The 20,282-nt window shown below is 44.0% G+C and overlaps 1 protein-coding gene across 1 annotated transcript in view; it reads left to right on the top strand.

The window, feature by feature from the left end:
* The first annotated feature begins 6,472 nt into the window (after positions 1–6,472).
* Positions 6,473–20,282, top strand: part of Gnai1 (G protein subunit alpha i1) — an 82,219-nt gene continuing 68,409 nt past the window's right edge. Inside the window, exon 1 of the mRNA XM_032907058.1 lies at positions 6,473–6,827. Coding sequence (XP_032762949.1) covers positions 6,710–6,827 — 118 coding nt within the window. The 5' untranslated portion in view covers positions 6,473–6,709. The remainder of the gene's footprint in view (positions 6,828–20,282) is intronic.

The raw sequence follows: 20,282 nt of genomic DNA, 5'->3' as shown, positions 1-20,282 counted from the left end.
TCTGGGAATATTTGAGAGCGGAGTTTACAGGATTTATTTACTTACTTTGTCAGTGTGAACATTTATTTACTCTTTGAGAAAAAAAGGAATAGCATTTTACCTAAAAGAAAATGAAAAGCGGAGTCGTCCATTACTGTCTTCCTCCAGTGAAACTTTTTTTTAACAAATACGTATGGAAACAGGCAAAGGCTAGAATCCTCTGGAATTCGGTTTCCCTGCTGAACACAATGGAGGGGGTTCAAGTTTGAGGGTCCGGGGCATTTATCTACATTGGAACACTTGTCTTGAGAGAAAAAGTCTAAACATGTAAGAAGAGGAATTAACCCATGGCAAGGCAGGAAGGAAGGTCGGGAAAGTGGCACCTGACTGGACAATGGGTGAAAAAAAATTTCTGTTGGATTGAAAAACTGTTAGTAATAAATCCCAGGAGTGAGATCAGAGGGGCATCAGCAAATAGGGTAGCCATGTTCTTCCTTTCACAGCACAGGGGTCCCCTTCTCTCCTGCCTTGCAAGTACTGAAGAAAAGTCATGGCTGGAGGAAGATACATGTTCCTAAGGCCACATTCCCATCTGCCCCACATGCCTGCCACATGCGGTGGGTGAAATTCCTGTACCAGGAATTTCCTCCGTCAGTTGCCACAGTCCCCATATTTACTCACTACTTACTGCAGCTTGCATGGCGAGGCTTCTATGCATCAGAGCATGCATTTTCGGATTTGCCAACCATCTGTCCTGTTGAAATGGCAGGCTCATGAAAAGCCACAATACAAAAAGCTTGTGGATGATCTAACCCCTCACATTTCTGCTTACACACAAGGATACTGCCATGAGAAGAGCCTCAAACTTGTAAAGCAATACATGAAGTTGAAGACTCGAAACTGTCCCATGAGTACCTGGTTACTGGCTGAGAACCTATTCTTCCACCCCATTTTTGACACTGTACATGCTCTATACATGCTCCAGGTAACATTTTAAAAATAACATTTCATGTTCCATTCATTGATTCACTCATTCATTCTGCAACCTCTCCCTTCTTCTCCTATGACTCCCAGGCTTCACCAACACGGACCTCAAGAATGACCACCTTCAGCAGGAAATTAAATCTCCCAAATACATCTCAGTCTAGGGAAATGAAAATTGTCCCAATAATTCTGAGTCATTCAAGATGCCTTCGTGTTCATATGCACTCACTTGCAAATTATTCTGCAATTTAATGATAGTGTCTCGTATTCTCCATATCTTCTCTTTACAGATCCCGGTCCTTGTGCCACTGTCCATGAATTTTCTTGAGGGAGAACAAACATTGCAGTAGAGCAAGGTCCATCATTAAAATGAAGCTACCCAATGCCCAAAGTGCTGCCTGTTGATGCTTTCAGTGCCTCCAAGGTGAGATGGTTAGGTAAGATGATTCGGTGGCGGTATGGTATGCCTCAACCACAGAAAACAAGTACCCAATTTCTTGGTCATGGTATTGTAACTCTTTGATTGAAAGAGAGCTGTGATGCACAGGACACATGAAACTCAAGAAGGATGACCAAAATGCGAATGCTTTACTCCTTCTTTGAAAGGGGAACAAGAATACCCTTGGGAGTAAATAGGGAGGCAAAGTTTAGAACAGAGGCAGAAGCAACACCCATTCAGAGCCTGCCCCACATGTGGCCCATACGTATACAGCCACCAAACTAGATAAGATGGATGAAGCAAAGAAGTGCAGCCTGACTGGAACCGGATGAAGTTCTCTCCTGAGAGACACAGCCAGAATACAGCAAATACATAGGCAAATGCCATCATTAAACCACTGAACTGAGAACGGGACCCCCGTTGAAGGAATCAGAGAAAGGACTGGAAGAGCTTGAAGGGGATCGAGACCCCATATGAACAATAATGCCAACCAACCAGAGCTTCCAGGGACTAAGCCACTATCCAAAGACTATACATGGACTGACGCTGGGCTCCAACCTCACAGGAAGCAATGAATAACCTAGTAAGAGCACCAGTGGAAGGGGAAGCCCTTTGTCCTGCCAAGACTGAACCCCCAGTGAATGTGATTGTTGGGGGGAGGGTGGTAATGGGGGGAGGATGGGGAGGGGAAGCCCATATAGAAGGGGAGGGGGAGGGGTTAGGGGGATGTTGGCCATGGAAACCGGGAAGGGGAATAACAATTGAAATGTAAATAAGAAATACTCAAGTTAATAAAGAAAAAAAAAAAAGAAAAGTAAGAGAGCTGTGAATAGGGCTACCTACAGTGGGAAGGTTTTCCAACTTAGTTAATGTAATCAAGACGACCCTCACCCCATACACACACACACACACACACACACACACACACACACACACACACACACACAGAGAGAGAGAGAGAGAGAGAGAGAGAGAGAGAGAGAGAGAGAGAGAGAAGTGTCTAAAGGTTTTTTGTTCCTACATGAGTTTAGGTTTTGCTGTGGTGATCGATAGCTTTAACCACCACTTCCTTTACATTAACTCAGCAGTCCTGCACCCCAGCCACACCCTCACCCCGAACTCATCACTCAAAAGTTCACATGATCTCTAATAAGAATGGTTTTAGTTTGGGCTCTGTAAAGCAAACTGAAAGCAGAGGGCAGGCTACCCCACTTACATTCCTAAATATCCCTAGCTAGTCCCCAAACCAAACTCTTGATTTCCTAAGCAGAAGGCTTAACCAATGCGGTTAATAGAGTCGGGGTTCACAAGCCATGTGCGCTCACACTGTAGCCAATGGTAAATACTAACCTTCTGATCTGTCACTCACTCTCCAATCCCCAGAGGTACTTGGCCCCAACTCCACACATACTAATCTATTCAAACCTCAAACCAACATCTCAGGTAACTGTGGCTTATTCTTGCAAGGGTATTATGAGTAGGGAAAGGATTAGTTCCAAAAATTGTTTCTGTGGCATTACAGTCTCATTTTGAACTCAAATGGGACCAGGCCATTTGATGACTGAAAGGTATAGAGTCTTAAACACTCATATAGGTGTAGAACGCTCAATCTAGATGTTGACATCTTAGACTATGATGAATAAGCAGGAATTATGCACCCCTTTCCCTCACTCCAAGGTAACTTTGTCAGCTGCAACATTCTCTCTGTATTTCTACAGCTACTACCCAAAGTCACTTGGCCTCTGATTTATGACCTATCCTCATTCGTTTGGAAATAATGGTCAGCTCACATGTTTCTTCTCATTCCTACATTAAATATCCACAATTTTCTCTCAAGATACTTTATGAACAGTTTAGTATAGGCTTAGATTTTTCAAAAGCTACATTTAATAAGGGATCTCAAATAATTTGAACCCCCACTTCTAGCCCACCATCCAAAGGTAGGGGAAAAAAGATGGTAAATAGGACAAGGGCATGGGGGCCTGTTTAGAACTAGTTCTCTGGGGCAGTTCCAATCTCTGTTTGTCAGGATACCAGCAGTCCAATTCAGTAGTGTCAGGATAGCAAATACGAATCAGCAGAGGCAGCACCATCCAGCAGAAACTGCCAGGCTTCCAAATCAGCACGAATCAGTGGGAGTGACCAGGACCAGCCAGTACACCTGGTTCTCTGCTGTTCCTCTCTCAATGAAGCAAAGATCAGTGAAGACTTGAGACCAACAAACTGGCAAAGCTAGCTATGCAAGCACTCTGTCACTGTCTGTTGAGTCCTATTTATACTTTCTCCAAACATCACATGTCCTGGGTCTTATGGATTATTGGGAATGGCTAAAGGATATGGGGTTTCTTTTGGGGGGGCACAGAACATTTTACAAATGTTATGGTCATGGTTTTCGAACTCCATCTATACTAAGAGTCACTGAACTGTACACTTCAAATGCATAGATATTCTGAAATTAGTATAGCTGTTAAAACGATCATGATTTTTCTAAAGGAAAATGAGTGTTCGGAAGTGGGGTTTTTAACCTCGGCAATTCCACTTTTACTGCTTCACTCTCTCTATATTAGATGATCTAGTAATGGTTGTCCCAACTCCTTCACAATGTTGTTGAATCCTATTTTGCAAGGTCATGATCAGATGTATTAGTCTGAGTGAAGGTTACCATCTCTGAATTACCAATGCCATCTACTCGTTAGGATGGTAGGTAACTCATTTGTTTTACATCTGATGCAAAGAGCTTTTTCTCTTTTCTATCTCTATTACTTTACTCAGAAGAATGTGGACACACTTAGCACTCATGGTATCAAGTCCAACTCTTTACCTTAATCGTTATAGTTCTTTTCTAACTTTCATTTTAAACGTTCTTTTTCATTCATCCCATTCCTTTCAGCAGACTTCATTTCAATCATAAAATAATGACCGCCTTCTATTCACACTCTGTCTATTAATCTTTTAGTTAGATATTCATATGAACCAAAATAGTCCCTATTCTGGACTGAATGGTGATGTCTCCTCAGTTCTCTTAGGCTGAAGCCCTAACACCCTGTACTGGAAGGGAGGACCTTTGGGAAGTACATAGACAGAGATGGAGTCCTGAAAGTGGGGAGGGGGCAATGACAGTAGGAGAAGAAAGAATTTTCCTCTTCTCTCATTCCTGGTTCTCTTTCGCCTCCTTCTTCTACTTCTCCACTTAGTAAAGTGGCCATGCACTAGCCAGCAGGAGAACCCTCACTGGAGAGACTTGGATCCATTGGCCTTTTATCTTAGACTCCTCAGACTTGAGAAATAAAATACATGCCGGTTGTTGAAGCCATGTGATTGCCGTACTTTGCTATGGCAACCAGTTCAGTGTTCCAGTGCACACTTCTTCAGTGTCTTGCCCACCAGCCTCCCTTGAGAGTCCTTCCTACATCCACACCGTCATTTTACAGCCTCTTCGAAGTTTGGTTTCCCCTCTTCTATTCATTTATTTTCTCACTTCCCCGACAAGCTTTTCAAAGGGAAGGTGTAATCCATGTAATTCTTTGACAATTTCACTTGGTCCAAACATAAGGAGTGCAGCTGTGTTCGCCACTCCTCAGTCCTGACTGATTCCCCATCGGCTGAATTGCCGGGCCCACACTTCATCTGGCCTGAACCATGGAAGAAGGGCAGTTAACTGACGGCTGCAAATGGCTCACTCACATTGGGTTGACTGTCGCTTTCATGAATTCTGGACTTCCTGATGAACATTTCCAGTGCCAGGAAGTACAAAGGAGGTAGAAGGTGACCAAGTATCCTAAAAGTGTGCAGGGTTTTCTTCTGTTTTGAAAGAATCCTAGGAAAGGCTCAGGAAGTTCTTAACACTGCTTATCTTGTGCTCAGCAAGTTTGACTCTAACAAAATGGCAGCCCACAAGTTCTGCTTGCACCGAGGGACCCAACCTGCAGCTAAGCTACTGGGCCTGTGTCATCAGCTTAGACCTTCGAACCCAACCCCAGGTTTTCAAATGATTCTTTGAAAATCAGATTTTCAAACGGGAGCCAAAGAATAACTGCCTGATTTTTATCTCGTCAAGGAATGTATTTTCTCTCCTAGTACCTTCTTCATCTATTTAGTCAACATTTCTTCTATAATCAGCAGTGCAACTGACAAGAGAGAGCCCAACCTTCAACCTATGCTCCTCCCCTCATGCTGGGTGAAAAGCCATCTAGGCCTTGCCTTGACCTGGAAGGTTCAACAGCTCATTTGCCAGCAAAGAAGCTAAGGTCTGCAAAAAACAGATGCCATGGCTACTGGCACAGGAGTCACAACATGGCCATAAACATGGGTACTCAGCTTGGCGAGGAATTTACATGTGCCCTAAAGGCAGAGTGCAGATTTGCTTGTGTGTTTTATTGCCCTTGCCATTTTAAAAATAATTCTTTGATTCTTTGTCAAACGTTTTTGTCGGGTTACGAAGAAAATCCTTCAAAATGCGTCCCCTTATGAAAAGGAAGGTGAGCATAGATCAAAGGGAAAGCCAGAGGAAAAGAAAGAGAAAAGGTAAGGGAGGAAGTGAACATTGGCAACCCCAAGATTAAGATTCCCGCTTGGCTGATCGCCACTTCGGGTTTCGCTGAGCCCCATTTCTTGCTCATTTCGCTCTATTTCCCACGGTCCTTCACACAAGCCCACACATTTTGCAAACCCTTGTGTGGCGTGGCTGCAGGCGCCAGGCATGCTCAAATGCCCAGGACTGCTTTTTTTTTTCCCTTGTTCGCAACTTTGGCAAGCGTCCCACCCGCGCCCTTAAGGAACAGGTACCCACGGATCCCAGCAGCCGTCTCCGGAGCGTGGGAGGGGGCTAGTGAGCTCCAGGCTGGGGCTGGAGAAGTCAGCGGACGAACCGGGCACCTCGTGGGGGGACGTGCAGGAAGCGCCCGGCTCGGCGATCACGCGGGCGCGCCGCGGTCGGAGGGGGCGCTGTCCGACGGCACGTGCGCGGGCGGGCGTGAGCGCGCGCTGGGAGTGGTCGCGGGGCGGGCAGGGCGGGGCCGCGGCGCGCGGACGCGGAGCTCGCTCGGGCTGTGTGCGGCTGCGGCTCGGCCACGGGCAGCTGCGGCGGCGGCGGCGGCGGTAGCGGAGCCTAGCGGTCGCGGGGACTCGCGGGCGCGGATCGTAGAGCGTCGCCGGCGGGGACGGCCGCCCGAGGCGGCGGCGTACGGGCTAGCAGACCTCGCCTCCAGCTTGCCGGAGCTGAGGACCTAGCGGGGCCGCCTCCGGGCCAGCCTCTCCCCGCTCTGCCAGCCGGCCCCGGCGCCGAGGGCGCGGCGACGCTCGGCCACCATGGGCTGCACACTGAGCGCTGAGGACAAGGCGGCCGTGGAGCGCAGCAAGATGATCGACCGCAACCTCCGGGAGGACGGAGAGAAGGCGGCGCGCGAGGTCAAGCTGCTGCTGCTGGGTGAGCGCGGCCGTGGGGACGGGGCCCGGGTCGGGGGACAGCAGGGAGCGAGCGCGGCATCTCAGCCCTTGCACAACGCAGGCGGCTTCTTGGCCGGGGCGGTGACTGTCGCGCGACCTCACGGGCAGACCAGAGTGTGGCCGGGCGGCGGGACGCGTGGGAACCCTATCTTTGAAGTTGAGCTCTGCCCTCCGTAGATGAGGGACAATTCGGGACCACAAAGCCAAGCACCCTCTCTCCACGGACACCCCGTGGTGAGAGGTGTCATGAGGCGTTCTGCTTTGCCCACGCCTGGAAAGTGCCACGTTGGGTGGCCTCGGGGCTCTCTGTGTGGGGCCTCCGTGGGGTCTCAGTGATCTTGCCTGTCAACTTCATATGGCGACTCAGTGAGTGAAAAAGAGCGCTGAGGTTTTCCCTGCGTAAGGACTTGAGCTGCGCTGGAGGCTGGATTTTGCCTGGGTGGGGGATGGAAACCACCAAAGTTGGCTCACGTTTGCTCCCATAGTAGGAGAGGAAGATGCTTCGCGGGTGAAAAGAGCCCTGACAGGTGCTAAAGGCTCATTCTCCACCACAGGGTCGTCTCTCCACTGCGGTGTTCGCTCCAGTGAGGCTTGACAGGTGCACACCAGGCTTTCTTTATTCATTCTTAAAACACTGTTTTGCTGAAAGCCGACATGGAGGTCTTCCAGTTTTTTGAACGGAGGGGGAAAAAAAGGAGTAAATCCGGATTTTGATTGAGTGATATAAGGAAAATATTCACAGGTTATATTATTATTATTATTATTATTATTATTATTATTATTATTATTATTATTTCAGGTCTGTGAGTCAGGGCTTCCTTTTGCTTGTTTTCCTCCCACACTTGAGGTATTTAGGCAGATGATAGATTTCTTACAATCTTCATTTGCACTTCTAGTGATTTGCTTGTGTTCTTCTCACAGTTGTGATAAAAGGGAAACATCACTGCACAAATCTGCTTTTTAGTAAGCTCCTGTTTCATTGGTTTAACGGCTGCAGAAAGATGGTGGTTATTTCGTTCTTTCTCCATTACTAGTAGGCTTAGGAGAAGCAAACTTGGCATGACTAAAAGTAATAATGATCTGAGTCATTTTGCAAGCAAACTGTGAAATAACTTTGCATTTTAAAGACCTGGGTGATGTTTTTTTTTCACCCATCACAGCCTCCCCCATAAATCTTTCTCTGTAAATTGGATTGACTGAGTTTTCATATTAGAAAGATACTGTGTTTTTATGAGGTCAGTGTGTTTTTAGAAGATTAGCTACGGAAGAGACAGGACTTGATACTGAACCAGGTGACTTACAATAAACATAAGATAAAAGGGTTAGACAGTTCTTTTCCTGTGGTTTCAGAGCACCTGCTCAGAAGGTCTTGTGGGTTACAATACAGTTCTTGGAGCTGCCATCCACCACATTTAAAGCAGTTGTAAAATGACCCCTCCCTGGTAGTGGCAGCTTCTCTTTTAATTAGACACCTATGAAAGATTTGAAAAATGGAATTTCGCTTCTGCCAGCGTCAGAATGCGTGGCATCTCTTTTATGACTGTTGGCGATTTTTGAAGTTGATAGTTCTTTGTTGTTCCTGGGGAGGGGGTTTGTATCCTGTGTGTTGTAGGATGTCTAGCAATGGAGTTGACCTCCACCCATTAGATGCTGAGGGCAGCCCAGCGTCTCTCATCTCCTAAAAATGTTGCCAAACGCCCCCTGGAGGCAGAAATGTAACCTCTGCGGAGAACCCCTGTTTTAGATTAATTATTAAATATAGTTGAGTGTGTAACATACAGCTGAAGTTGATCTCTCTTACCATCTGTGGTGAATTAATGAGAGATGAGTTCCAGAAGGAGTTATGATTCTTATTCCTCCAAATCAATGCATTAGAAGGATTCTAAAATTATCAACAGGCAAACAAACGGCAAATGGGTTCCTTTGCGTGTTGTTTCTTGCTTGGAGGTTTGGCTTTTCTGGACAACTGTGTTTTCTGTCTAGAATTCCAGTCCATCCTTGTCTTCTTGTCTCTCACTTCTCTGACAGCCCAGTTCCCATTTAAAAGAAAAAAAAATCCTTGTGTACTTATTTCACAAATCTTACTTCTTGTAATAATGAAAACATTTTTCTCCAAGTCAGACTTAGCAGTGAATTATGACCTTTAGTCCAAGTTTCGATGTTTAAGGCCGTGTGCAATAAACTGTGTGGCATCGTCCACCTAATAATTCCTGGCCACTGGTCAACTGAGATGTAAAGTGGTATCCTGGGTAACCCAGCAGTGCCACTTAGATTCTTAGGAGGGTGACTTCATCTTCATGTCTTTCGTTTTGTTCCTCAATGATTTATTTAAAAATACTTAAAGCATAGAACATTTAAAACAGTCTATTGAAAACAGTGCACCCCTTTTCATAAAAGAGCGCATCTCTTTAAACATCTGAAGTGAGAGAATCTTGCATAAGATTTGCAAATAATTAGTAAATATATGGGTGCTGGGTGTGTAGTATTTACTATTTAAATTAGAGGTGTTTCACTGTTGCCTAAGTACATAGACTCAGGCCTAAACCAATAGAGGGGACCAAGTCTTGTCTCCTGACCTGAAGGGCATCAGACTGCACTTTTGTTCACTTCAGTATTTCAGTTTAGTTTCTAGCTTTCAGTATTTGAATCAGTTAAGATGCTTACATGAACCCTGTGGATATTTAGCACTCTTTCCACTGCGTATGGATAACTGTTCCAGAAGAAAGCACCTTTTAGTCTTATGTCTTTGAGAATTCATAATTCTAAGAGCAGTAGAATTGCAATTAGGACGTTGTTCCGTTAGACTACCTTGGGCTCCTGTTATTTATCAAATTTCATTTGTTGATGATTTTTCTAAGATAAAAGGTACTAGCTTAAAAAAAAAAAGGACAGTTTTCATGAATTCGCTGTTCAGTTGCGATCTCATTTCAAAGCTTTGAGCTTATCATAGCAGATAGTTCTCTGTACTCAACTTCCCCACACAAGCAAATCACCTCCAAAAGCTGCCTCCCCTCCTTGGTATAGCATACTATTACAGGCTCACGGGCAGGGGTGGGGAAGCAGGTGAAGACTTTGAAGTCTTCTGCTGACGGACATTGCCTGCTGCCCGTCAGTCGTTCCCCTGCCTTTGGACTCACACTATGACTTCCGTAGTTGAGAAATTCTTGCTTTATCAGGTTTTAATTTTGCATTGCTTAAGCTATTTCCCAAAACCCTAATCAAACAGGCTGTTTCCTTGGAAGAAGGGACATGTCATTTCCAATTGACTTGTGTACTTCTGTGTCCCTGGTCTATTTGTGTTACTAGTTATTCTAAAGGGAGGTACCGGTTGTGCCATTGTGTGTTTGGAAAGTGTGGAGTTTCTCCTGAATCGTCCACTTCCCATCCCCCTGCCCCCCCCCCCACACTTCTAGCTCCAGGCTCCCTCTGCGTCACACAGCCTTATTGCTGAAGATTATTTCTCTGCTCCTTCCAGGCCTTTCCCCTTGCCTCTCTTTCTTCTCATGCTGTGTGCTGAAACACATTCTGTGTGTCTGAAACCTTCTTGTCTTCCCTGTTGCATGCTGAATGAACATTTGTTTTAAACCTGGCTCCTCTCGGCCAGCATCTTCCCAGGGTTTCCACTCCCACAACAGGAGCAGTTAACAGGGATTAAGAATATTTGGTTGATGTCTAGTGTTTGGTCTTAGTCCCTGCCTGAGTCCAACTACTGTGAGCATAGCAGGGGACATAGTCCTTACATTTCTCTGTGTTCTGCCCTTTCTTTGCAGTACTTTGCCATGTATAAATTTGTGCTAAATTATGCCAGAATATATTCTTCATAATCCCCCACTATCTGTAGGAACAAACACCAGCCAAACAGCATTAAAGAAAACGGACTAGTAAAGCTATGAAATGACCGAAATAAATGAATGATGCCTAAAAGCAAGTAGAGTGCTGTAATATTTAATTTTCCACAGTCAGGATATTCTTAGATAACTAATAAAAGTCAGGAAGTAACACTGCTGTTTGTTGTAGGAGGGTCTACTGTTCGCGTCGTCCTAGTGATCTGAGAGCATTTTACTTTGTTTCGGGAATAAGTGGATCTTCTGCTTCAGTGTTTATTCTCCGGTTCATTTCATTTAGACCATGAGACTTGTGACACGTGTCAAGGACAGGAGCTTCTAATGCCTACCCTCTAGGATTTAGTGACTGACTTAGGAAACAGAAGAATTATCTTCTAGAATTTGGTGGAAAATGTTGGTAAGGCATGAAAAGTGTTTACTGTAAGCTTTTGAACCCAGCCACAGTCTTAGTTTTTCATTTCGTTATTTGTTCCCGTTGCCTTGGAACATTTAAGATCAACACGTTCATGCAAGGCAAGTGGAGTGTGTTGGTCACATTCTCGGGTCACATATTTCTTGGTCACATGTCTTGCCATGCGTTTCCCCAGTGTGTAATTCCCTAGGGTAAGGCACTGGTGAGCTTCTGGTCTCAGATGGCATTTGAGCCTATGAGGTCACAGAGCCTTATCTTGTAAGGCTCAGGCTGTCTTTTATAATAACTTGTTAAATGATGGTTAGAAATCTTAATACAGACAGGGGAAAACAGTTTGAAAACCAACATTTGTTGGCTTATTTTAAGCGGTTTCAAACTGCAGAATATTTGTTATGAGGTTCTCTGGAGGCAGAATTCCCAAACAAATTTCCAGCGGGTAAAAACAGTAGGTATGTATGGTGAAAGTCCCCAGTCAAGCCCCATTCTTAGATCCTGTGAAGAGGGAAGTCTTTTCTGGAGGTTCTCGGGGTTGCTTTGTTCCCTGGCTTTCCCCACACACTTTAGAGCAGTGGTCTTCAACCTTCCTACTCTATGACCCTTTAATACCGTTTCTCATGTTGTGGTGACCTCCCTCCCCACCCCCCCACCTTAACATTAATTTTCATTGCTACTTGATAACTATAATTATGCTACTCTTATGAATCATAATGATAATGTAAATATTGTCGGAGATAGACATTTGCCAAAGGAGTCATGACCCTGAGGTTGGGAATGCTGCTCTTGAGGTAGCTGCATGTCTTAATTGGTTTATAGTAGGCTCTCCTTCAGAGCCAACTCTAGCCAGTGAGCTTCTCCTCCCCTGCTTCTCTTTTTCACCTCTTAACAGCCTTTATGATTACTACATCAAGCTCATCTACAAATTCCACGCTCACAGACCTACCGTAAGATTTATAGTTATACTTGTAGAGTGCATTGAACTGCCATAAGGTACCATTTGCAGGTTCTAAGGATGGGGCTTGATTGGGGACTTTGACCTTACCTACCGCAGCCAAGTGTGCAGCTGTCAAAGCTTCAAGTCTATTCTGCGTATAAAGTGTCTTCCCCATCTTCTCCACTTACCAACGCCATTGGGGAACAGCCAATATTCTTACTGGGTTTGGGTGAGATTCTAGTTATCTTCAGTAATTTGTGGACCTGCAAAATAAACAAATGATGGAATGAGTCGTCTGTTCTAAAATGTAATGATGGGACAAGAGGCGGCCATGAGCTCTGAACATCCTGCCACACACCCATTCAAAATGCAGTACATAGGGAGGACCCCCCTACCACGGCTCCAGGCCAGGGAGCGTCACTGCTGAGGGTCTGCACCAGGGGATGCTGCCCTCTGCCCCTTGGTCCTCCCTGCTTCTTACTGGGTGGTATCGCATGTGGGTAGAACACATATACTCTTCCCTTTCTTGTCCAAAGAATTTTGATGGTCTTGTAGCAGTATTTCATTTTATTCCACAACATACTTTCCCCCCATTTTCTTATAGGAAAAAGCTAACTGAAACAGAACACACCTAGAATACTATAGTAATAATGATATATTACTATTATTATTATTATTATTATTATTATTATTATTTACATAAGACAGATGAAGTCTTTTCATTTAAATATCCAAGTTGGTGGCTTGGAAGTTTGCTTTTCACAGGACTCAAATCAACTGAGCTTTCTACCTGTTTTAACAAGAACCCCTTTACTCTGTCAGTAGCCAAATGTCATCTTCCCTTTCCTTCCTCACCACCTTTAATGTACAGGTGTGTTCCAACAGTGCACGCATGAGAACCCAGGTACTTCTAACGGGATGCTTTAAGAAATCTGTCGTGCTTCTGTCTTTCTTCCAAGTCCTTCCTAGGAGAGAACCCAGTGTAGTGTGTATACTGAGCACACCAGGGCAACAGGGTTTGTATCCTGTCTGTCATACGTTGAAGCAGCTCGTACCAGCCAGGCGTCTCCGTTGGTATTTTATATGTAACACTAGGAAATGGACAGTGATTGGAATTTTATATTCTCTAACTCTTTATAAATTATATACCTATGGAACCTGAAATCACTGGTTTCTGGCGTTCTGTATTAAATCTATGATACTATCTGTACTCAAATTGCAATGTGAAAGATTAGTCTCTCTCTCTCTCTCTCTCTCTCTCTCTGCCTTGTTAATGAGGTTGTTCTTGATTATCTAGTCTAAATTAATCATTCTTCTTGATTGCACCATACTGAAATTGCTGACTTAAAAAAAAATGTTGGTTGACTTGCTCAGTGGGATTGGCTCTTAGTAAAAGAATCTTGTGGGACTTGTTTACCAACTGATCGGGCAGCCCAGAGTAGCCTTCTCGTCTTTATTGGTGAAGCGGATACATATAGGAGTCAGCATTGAGTTTGGCTAATATGCAGAAAGAATTGGCACATTTTTGTGGTATCTGGGATAATTTGGATGGATTTCAACCCAGCCTATCCCCATTTATCTTTATGTGTTGCTAGTTCGAGTGACTAAAACTTAATAGGTTATTCGTTACGGAGTTGTGAAAATTAGTTGTGGGATGGATCCTCGTTGCTTGATGAGAAAAGCACTGTGTGATTGGGTAAGTTAAGTGATAGGCTGGACTGTGCTGTGTCGATGTTGTCTCTCCTTTATTCTCAGTTCTTTACTTTGGACAATATCATCGCATGGCTCCTTCACACTTGGCTTTGCAAGATGTATGTAGTCCTATGAAGAGGCATGAGCTATCAGAGCCCCGTGTCACTTGGGATCATAGGAAGACCAGCAGGGCACACCCAGACCTCATCCACACCATGCTGTCTTTGTGTTTTGTCCTTAAGCGGTAGGAATTATGACTGGTGGTGTTTATAAAGAATGCCCTATGGTTTTGTTACCAGTGTTAGCCTTACCAGGTGTATTTAGAGGAATAATATGTTTATTATTAGATCAAAGACCAAAATTTCATGACCAAAAGGGGGTGGGGAGAGACTAGAATTAATAAGAGGGATATGTACATCTACACAATGGAATATTACTCAGCTATCAAAAACAATGACTTTATGAAATTCATAGGTAAATGGATGAAACTGGAAAATATCATCCTGAGTGAGGTAACCGAATCACAGAAAAACACACATGGCATGCACTCATTGATAAGTGACTATTAGCCCAAATGCTTGAATTACCTTAGATGCCTAGAACACATGAAACTCAAGAGGGATGACCAAAATGCGAATGCATCACTCCTTCTTTAAAATGGGAACAAGAATACCCTTGGGAGGAAATAGGGAGTCAAAGATTAAAACAGACACAGAAGGAACACCCATTCAGAGCCTGCCCCACATGTGACCAAACTAGATAAGATGGATGAAGCAAAGAAGTGCAGGCTGACCGGAACTGATTGAAGTTCTCTCCTGAGAGACACAGCCAGAATACAGCAAATACATAGGCAAATGCCATCATTAAACCACTGAACTGAGAACGGGACCCGCGTTGAAGGAATCAGAGAAACGACTAGAAGAGCTTGAAGGGGCTCGAGACCCCATATGAACAACAATGCCAACCAACCAGAGTTTCAGGGACTAAGCCACTATCCAAAGACTATACATGGACTAACCCTGGGCTCCAACCTCATAGGTAACAATGAATAGCCTAGTAAGAGCACCAGTGGAAGGGGAAGCCTTTGGTCCTGCCAGGACTGAACCCCAGTGAATGTGATTGTTGGGGGGAGGGTGTAATGGGGGAGGATGGGGAGGGAAACACCCATAGAGAAGGGGAGAGGGAGGGGTTGGGGGATGTTGACCTGGAAACCGGGAAGGGGAATAACAATCGAAATGTAAATAAGAAATATTCAAGTTAAAAAAGATGAAAAAAAAAGAAAGAAATGTAAATACATAAAATATCCAAGAAAAATAAAATTAAAAAACTTATAAAAGAAAAATCATAAGAGGGATACATTCAGTTTGGGGAATTTCAGAGTTGCAGAATGCCCCAGGGATTACTGTGCCTCTGTATTTGTCAAACTCTCTTGTGCTTTTCTGAGCATATTTGATCCTAATTGGCTGCAAGCCCTGTGTAGTGTAGAATCCCACCGAATCCTTTGCTATGGGTGAATAGCTTTCTTCCCTTAGATGTCTTGAACCTTGTAGGGGGTACTCTCCAGAGTGAAGGAAGGCTGGTGACAGAATTCTAATGGCACTTGTTTTTCTTGAGACCTTAAGTAGTCTACATACTTTAAACTCCGTACATGCCAAGTAATAAATATATCTAGCTCATGGGGCTGGGGACAGAATAAGTTAATGTGCTAAAGTTCTCAGAAAATGGCCCATGAGTTCTTAATAGAGACTGCCATCAGCACTGGAGATTCAGCCCTGCCTTACGCTTGAGCCATTTACTGCCTTAGACATTAATGGTTTTGTTGACTTTCTTAGCAAAGATGTGTGCATAGCAAAGACTTCCAGAGGTAAAAATCAATTTTAATTACTTCTTTTTCTACCACAGATTCTTTGTAGAGCCTGAGTTTCTGTTAATAGCCCCTTCACTGGCACCACACCAGACAAATGTTTGTGCATTGTTTAGAATTCTTTAGGGATGAGTTTTAAGAACCTGTAAGACTTTATAATTCATTTAACAGTATTTACCTTCCATATTATTACTTGTTGATAAAAACAAACACCATTTTCCTTGTATACTTTCATTTTATACTTGTTCTTTTTTCTTTATTTTTATTAAATCAAACAATCCCGTAAACGTACATTACGAAAGATCATTTGGACAGATTCAGACAAATGTGCCTTTTCCCTGGGGGAGTGGATTATATTTCAGAACATTTTAAACCATTCTGAAATTTATCAGATTTTTTTTAAAAATAAAATTCTAGACCTACCCTAAATTTATTTATTGGGTGAGGAGAAGCATCTCTTACAAAGTGGTAGTAGCTTTTATTTTAAATTATGAGTTATTAAACCTGTTAGTATCGGTATTTGTTGATAAGCTATAAAGAATCCCTTAAGGTTCAACCTGTAGTGACAAGAAGGGCTTTCTGCTTTCATTGCCTAAGATGGGGTCACGGGCTTTTTATTTTTGGAATTTATTTACCTAATTTAAACTGTATATTCTCTTTCTTGGAAACTTGCCTTTTATCTGGCAATCTTAGTCCATGCTAATTCTGCATAGCCCAGCGTTTTACACTCACAGGTCATGTAAGTAAAGCTGCCGGGAGGCCACCACAATACAATGGCGGTTGGAAGAAAGCTCCCATGTGGCTTGGCGTTTCTGAGGTTAATCCAGTTTTAAGAATCACACGTCGTGCTGGTGTGTTCTGTACATGCACTGCTGACCTGACTTTCACAGATCCTTGCAGTCACATGGATCACAGATCGTGTGCCAGGATGTGTCTAGTCTGGTTGGTAAATTTGCTCTGTTGATGAGACACTGCTCTACACCTGAGCCCTGTCCCTCCTCAGCTGCCCCAGTCTCCCACGCCTCTCACCTCCTTCCTCTCTGGCATTCTAACACTCTGCAAGACTCCTGTGTCCTGGTCCCTTACTGACATTAAAGTAATATGAGGCAAAGACACCATTCCTGTATTCCTTAATACTTTAAAATCTCTTTCATAATGGTAGATTACTTCTGACTTTCTTTTGCTTTCTCATAAATGATAATTTAGTCAATTATGAGTAAATGGTTTTCCCTTTTCAGTGGTAGTACATATTGGACTGAAGGTTTCACGAACAGAATGTTAAATGAGTTATATCCCTAGCCTTTGTTTCCCCCTCAAGGCATAGGGTGGCCTTGAACTCACTGCATATCCCACACGGGCTTTAATTTATAACCTGTTTTAGCCTCCCTAAAATTATCTGGGATTACAGACATTTACCGGGAGATCTCAGTAGATTGTGGATGTTTTCACTGACGTAGAAGTGGTTTTATATCACAGGCTATTTCACAAATCTGGAAGCCTTGAGAAATGTGACAGACACTCAGATAACCACACCTATCAGCATTTATTTAGAAGAGGTAAGGTCTTGTCTCTCCTCTTCTGGGATGGAATCCTTTATACTTAGTTTGGGCTTTCCCATAACTCTTGTTGCTACTTCTGTATCCACAGGTCCCTTCCTCCGGTCAGTAACATTTTAGCCTACCTCTTAATGTCCTGACCTTTTAAGGGTGTGGTTGCCTTTTCTGGACACCACTTCTAAGGTCTTAGTTTCGCTTACTCATCTCTTATTTCCCAGATCTTTAGTCACTGCCTACAGTGCATATGTAGCTTGAGAAGTTGGGTAGTCTCCCGTTCCAAGTGTCTTGATGTCACAGTGGAGCGTAGCTCCTTCACACACCTTAGGGTGGTTCCACTGCCATGTCGGTTTTGTGGAAGGCAAGGGGAGCGCCGGGTTTTCTAAGGTCCCTAAGACCATGCGATCAAGGCTGAGGACATTTCTTATCCTTTGTTTAGACATCCCCCACCTCCTTTTTCTTTCTTCTTCTATAGTTGAAGGTACCACCGATCCTTGATATGTTTGTTGTGGAACTTTCCTGACACTGCGCTGGGGATCCTTGTTGACCTCCACGGTGTGATGTCATCATGGTATCGAGGTTCATTCCCATCTCTCGGCAAACCCCACTGACGGGTCATCACACCTGTTGGTCTACTGACAGATAGGCCGCCAGACTACCTCGACGTTTGTCTTGAGGCACTGTCTGTTGTGGACGCTGTGGTCCTCCCTGCTCACTGTCTGCTCCGGGCGTCCCTCCGCTGCAGGGTCATTCTGCAGACTCCAGGCTCTGAACTGTCTGTCGAGTGCTCTGCTTCTTCTGTCCATTGCGGGCAGAAGTGTACACTGTGCCCATGGCTCACGGGCGCTGTGAGGTTGGGAGCGGCGCGGCCAGCCCTTCCTAGCCACAGTTCTCCACCAGATTGCAGAGAGCCTCCTCCCTGACCTGCCAGTTACCTCTAGAACTTTGGCCCAGGGGTGAAAGGAAGAGAGAGGTCTGACTCTGCCTTGCTCGTCCCCATCTGCCTTCTGTCTTTGCTACTGATTACCTCCCGAGCCTGTAGGCTCTGCCAAGAGGGTTGCCTGGGAAAGTAGGCCACTCGGAGATTGTTCCATCTCCATCTGGTGACACTCACATCTGACTCTTCCCCCATCGTTCTGAGTATGGAAGAGAATAAAAAGCCCACCAGCAGATTTCAAAACACTAAGAACACCATCCTTTTATAAATGCGCGTGCGTACGTGTGTGTATGTACGTATCTATGTCCATGTGGTGGTGTGTGCATATGAGTGCACGTGTCAGTAGAAGCAGAAGCCACCCATTTCCTTTGGAGCCGCAGTTACAGGTTGTTGTTGGACACTTAATATGGGCGCCAGGAACAGAACTCAGGTCCTCTTTGAGAGTATTCTGTGCTCTTAACCACAGAGCCCTCTCTTTAGCCCATGAATATTACATTTTTTACTTCCTGCTTTGCAGTTAGGTGTTTTTTTTTTTTAACCTTTTTTCGTCCTCTTGAAATTCTTCCTCTTAGACATCCCTGCTACATCACAAGTGCCAACCCAATTTTTTCTAGAACCTCTTTTCTTAAACGTATAACGTGCATAGATGGATTTGAACTCTCATGTTTGGATTGGCACTCAGAAGGTACAGGATTGGGTCTGAGACTCTGCATTTTTTTCCCCCAAACTCCCAGGGAATTCCTGTGCTGCAGGGCCATAGACTAATCCACAGGATGAGAAGCACAACCCTGGAGGAGATGATCCTCCGGACATTGTTACATTTAGCCTTCTCCTAAGTATTTTTCAAGCCTTGCCTTCTTTCCTCAACATTGGTGATACCTCTCATAATCTAATCAATAGGGTTTAGCAAATGCCTTATGTAAAGTGAGCTCTTATTATGCTTTTGATTCTATAACATTTATATATGCACATATATAATAAATTTGTCAGTATCTCTTCTGCTTAAATGTATTTTTTGTGCCATGCATTTCTGATATGAATCTGGAGACGGGTTTGAGTAGGATGTTTTGAGGAAAAATAATTTGGTGTTGTCTTCCGTGGGAACCTGTATTTCCTAAACACTGACCCAGAGTTATAATTAGTGACAATCAGTCTTCCGTGTCTATATATGTGGAAGGACGTTCATGTGAAGTCCCTTTGATGATAAGATAATTCAGGTCTGGCTAGAAGCACCCTCATAATGTTTTTATGACTGTTTTCTTCTGTTGATGTTCATGACGGAATGCCTTTGTTGGACATAAAGAAGTTGCTCTTTGGTTGAACGACATGTCTCCCCATCGTTCTTGCTAAAATCTGGATCTTAATTTAGTAACCAAGCCGGGAGCCCATGGGATGTCCTAAGGACTGGGTTTCCTTGGGGGCATTTCTCCTCATGGGTTTCCAGCTTCCAGAGCTGGGAGGAATAGATATACTGTTTTTGAAGTTGCCTAGTCTGTTATGGTGTCAGAGCAACTCAGCCTACTTGAGACTTTCTCAAAGTGTGAGGATGCCAGAGAGACCAGCTAAAGAAGTTTATAAAAACAGGACTCAAAATGAATGTCAGTGACATGGTTTTCATAACCAATTTTTTTCCCCTATCCAAAGTTTTAGCCAAGTTTCATTGCGTCTTGAAGGGAATTCGGAGCTTAGAGCATTTACCTTCTCATTAATAATTGTAACCACTTACAATCAAGTATAGCCCATGTTCATCACCTTGTTTGAGTCCTAAGTATCCTTTGTGGATTGGGCTTACTGGAAGTTTAGTTGTAACAACTGGTTCTAAACATGTGTAATTCACTTAACAAATATTTGTAGAATGCCAACTCTATGGCTTGCACATATCTTAGAATAGAACAATCTTTGGGAAGCTGATAAGAGAGAAAACAGCTTGTAAACATTGGCCGTCGAACGCCGCCGTCTAGTTTGTCCTGTTTCATTATAATCCACAGAGATTATGAAGCCTAATGCTGGGGACAGAGGTCTTCCTGCTTTGTTGTGACATAGCCTGCTGTCTTGATCATACTGTGTGCCTATGTTCTTGCTCTTTGATTTTCAATTCCTTGGTTAACAGTGTTGAGCCATTATAAGGTTTATGCTCGTAGTGACATCAGAAGAGCTTCCACGGTGCTGTAATGTTTCAGCTGTGACATCCTAAGGTGCCA

The sequence above is a fragment of the Rattus rattus genome, chromosome 6, assembly GCF_011064425.1.
Source record: "Rattus rattus isolate New Zealand chromosome 6, Rrattus_CSIRO_v1, whole genome shotgun sequence".
Classification (NCBI taxonomy): domain Eukaryota; kingdom Metazoa; phylum Chordata; class Mammalia; order Rodentia; family Muridae; genus Rattus; species Rattus rattus.
Note: the sequence above shows the minus strand (reverse complement) of the source record. Positions and strands in the feature narration are given on the sequence as shown.